This window comes from Echinops telfairi, unplaced genomic scaffold, assembly GCF_000313985.2.
Source record: "Echinops telfairi isolate 266 unplaced genomic scaffold, ASM31398v2 ScPeMD7_7468;HRSCAF=8506_0, whole genome shotgun sequence".
Classification (NCBI taxonomy): domain Eukaryota; kingdom Metazoa; phylum Chordata; class Mammalia; order Afrosoricida; family Tenrecidae; genus Echinops; species Echinops telfairi.
Genome location: NW_022111369.1, coordinates 61,971,032 through 61,973,187, shown reverse-complemented (window position 1 = coordinate 61,973,187; position 2,156 = coordinate 61,971,032). Strand labels below are relative to the sequence as shown.

The window sequence follows — 2,156 nt, the reverse complement described above, 5'->3', positions numbered from 1 at the left end:
CAAGGGTTCTTGAGGGAGGGGGGAGCAGGAAGGGAGGGGAAAAATGAGGACCTGATGCCAGGGGCTTAGGTGGAGAGCAAATGTTTTGAAAATGATGATGGCAATGAATGTACAAATGTGTTTTACACAATAGATGTATGCATGGCTTGTTATAAGTGTTGTATGAACCCCTAATAAAACGATTAAAAACAACAATAACAACAATAAAAATAGTTGCCATCAGGTCAGTTCTAACCCCTGGTGAACCCACGTGTGTCTGGGCAGAAGGACGCTCCATCCAGTTTTCCGCTGATTGCTGGGCAGACGTCAGTCACCAGGCCTCTCTTCTGAGTGCCTCCAGAGGGACTCAAGCCGCCAGACGTTCCGTTTACAGCGGGGTGTGAACGGTTTCTAACACCCAGGGGCCCCGAGGCCAATCAGGAAAATATCACTAACGAACACCGAAGTCGGTGACAAATTCCCAGACAAGAAAAGGCGTTTTGAGGAGACAGATTCCATGCCGGAATTGATGGGACGTCTAAAACTTAGTTAAATTCGACTACTGAGGAAGGCTGACAACTAAACAATATACATAAAGATTGGGACGGTACCGCTGGACTACCAGGTATGGTCTGAGAACAATGGGATGTCTGTCTGATTGATTAGCACCTATGTTTTCAAGGCTAGTGAGAGGAAATTCTGGGAAACACATAGACTACGTCCAGTGCTTTTAAAAGTCTTGCTTCACTAAACACACACACGTGTGTTAGTGCCCTTATATCTCCATCCACACCCCCGCTTGCCTTTGAACATAGTTCTTCCAATGTTTTATATTCTCAAGGTGCACTAATTATGAAGTACCACTAGAGGGCAATATTATCCCGAGAGCCTATTTTTAGACTTCCCATAAAACTATTTATTAATTTGTTCATCTGATTTCAATAGAAATGGTCACTTCCTCTCAGATTGAAAGGGAGGTCTATCTTTGTCTCAGGATTTGTCATATTTTTCATTATAGGCCAAGATTCTGCTTGGCAAGACCTTGCTAATCTTAGTAAATATGAAGGAGAAAATACAAATACATAAAATGCCTTTTTTTCTTCCAACAATGACTCCAGTGTATCATTTTTACAATTTTCTGCTACACTTTAGAATAACTGTGCATGCTCCCTTCACATGCCTGAGCTAAGTCACTGGCTGCAATAAAGAAATGCCCAAGAAGCTAATGGTTACCGGTTTGTTCCTTTTTACAAAAACAAAGCAAGTCCCGAATGATCCGACTGCTCTGCAAAAACAGAGGGGCTGGTCGAGTCTCCTTGCACTTACTTTGCTTTGAGTGTTGAGGACAAAGATCTTGTCATCCGGCTGCAACAGTTTGCACGCATAAGCGATGTTGACAGCTGTCTCCTGCTTGTCCCCTGTCAACATCCAGATCCGGATGCGGGCTCGTTGAAGGGCTTCTATAGATTCAGGGACTCCCTCCTGTAGGCGGTCCTCAATGCCGGTGGCACCTTCAATATAAGCAACATGCGAATGGGCTTGTAAGGAGGAAACCAAACCCCATTTGGTTTTAACGGAATCGCACCGGTTTTAGACAACACGGTTGGGAACGAGCGAACTAGTCTCACTCTTCTAGGGAGGTGCCAGGACCCAGACCAAAGTCTTACACAGAGTGATGTTCTGCAAAGGCACCTCGGGAAGCAGGGTGTGTTTTCAAAATGGTTTGCATTTGACAAGCATGCTTTTCTTAAATTGACGGGGTTTGATTCAGTTATGTATGCGATCTTAATTACATAGCTCATAATTAATTATAAGAATTAAATGCTGTCCCCAAGGGCCAGGAGGCTTTTCTAGACAGCTCTTGTCACTGAGATGAAATGTTGATTTGTAACCCTCTTGTATGACATTGCTCTACAGTTCCTGGTTCCAAACACTAGGTGCCAGATATATTTCTGAATTCAATTTTTTGGATTTCAAAGAAATAAATGATACAGATGTCAGATTTCATAGAGCCTGTAAATCAAGTATATTAACATTTCTGTAGCAAATTTTACAAATGGTTATACTAACTAGGCACCTGGGTAGTGTATTGGTTACAAGATTGACTGCTGTTGCAGTTACATAATCTCTGTCGATTTGAGTGAAGAGGTGGAGTCTAGCCTGTCAATCAGGTCATA

General features: G+C 42.9%; 1 protein-coding gene across 1 annotated transcript in view; it reads right to left on the bottom strand.

Moving 5' to 3' along the window:
- ATP10D (ATPase phospholipid transporting 10D (putative)) overlaps nucleotides 1-2,156 on the bottom strand; it is a 144,008-nt gene that overhangs the window by 32,491 nt on the left and 109,361 nt on the right. The window contains exon 15 of the mRNA XM_030888553.2: nucleotides 1,306-1,490. Within this exon, the coding sequence (XP_030744413.1) occupies nucleotides 1,306-1,490 (185 nt within the window). The remainder of the gene's footprint in view (nucleotides 1-1,305; nucleotides 1,491-2,156) is intronic.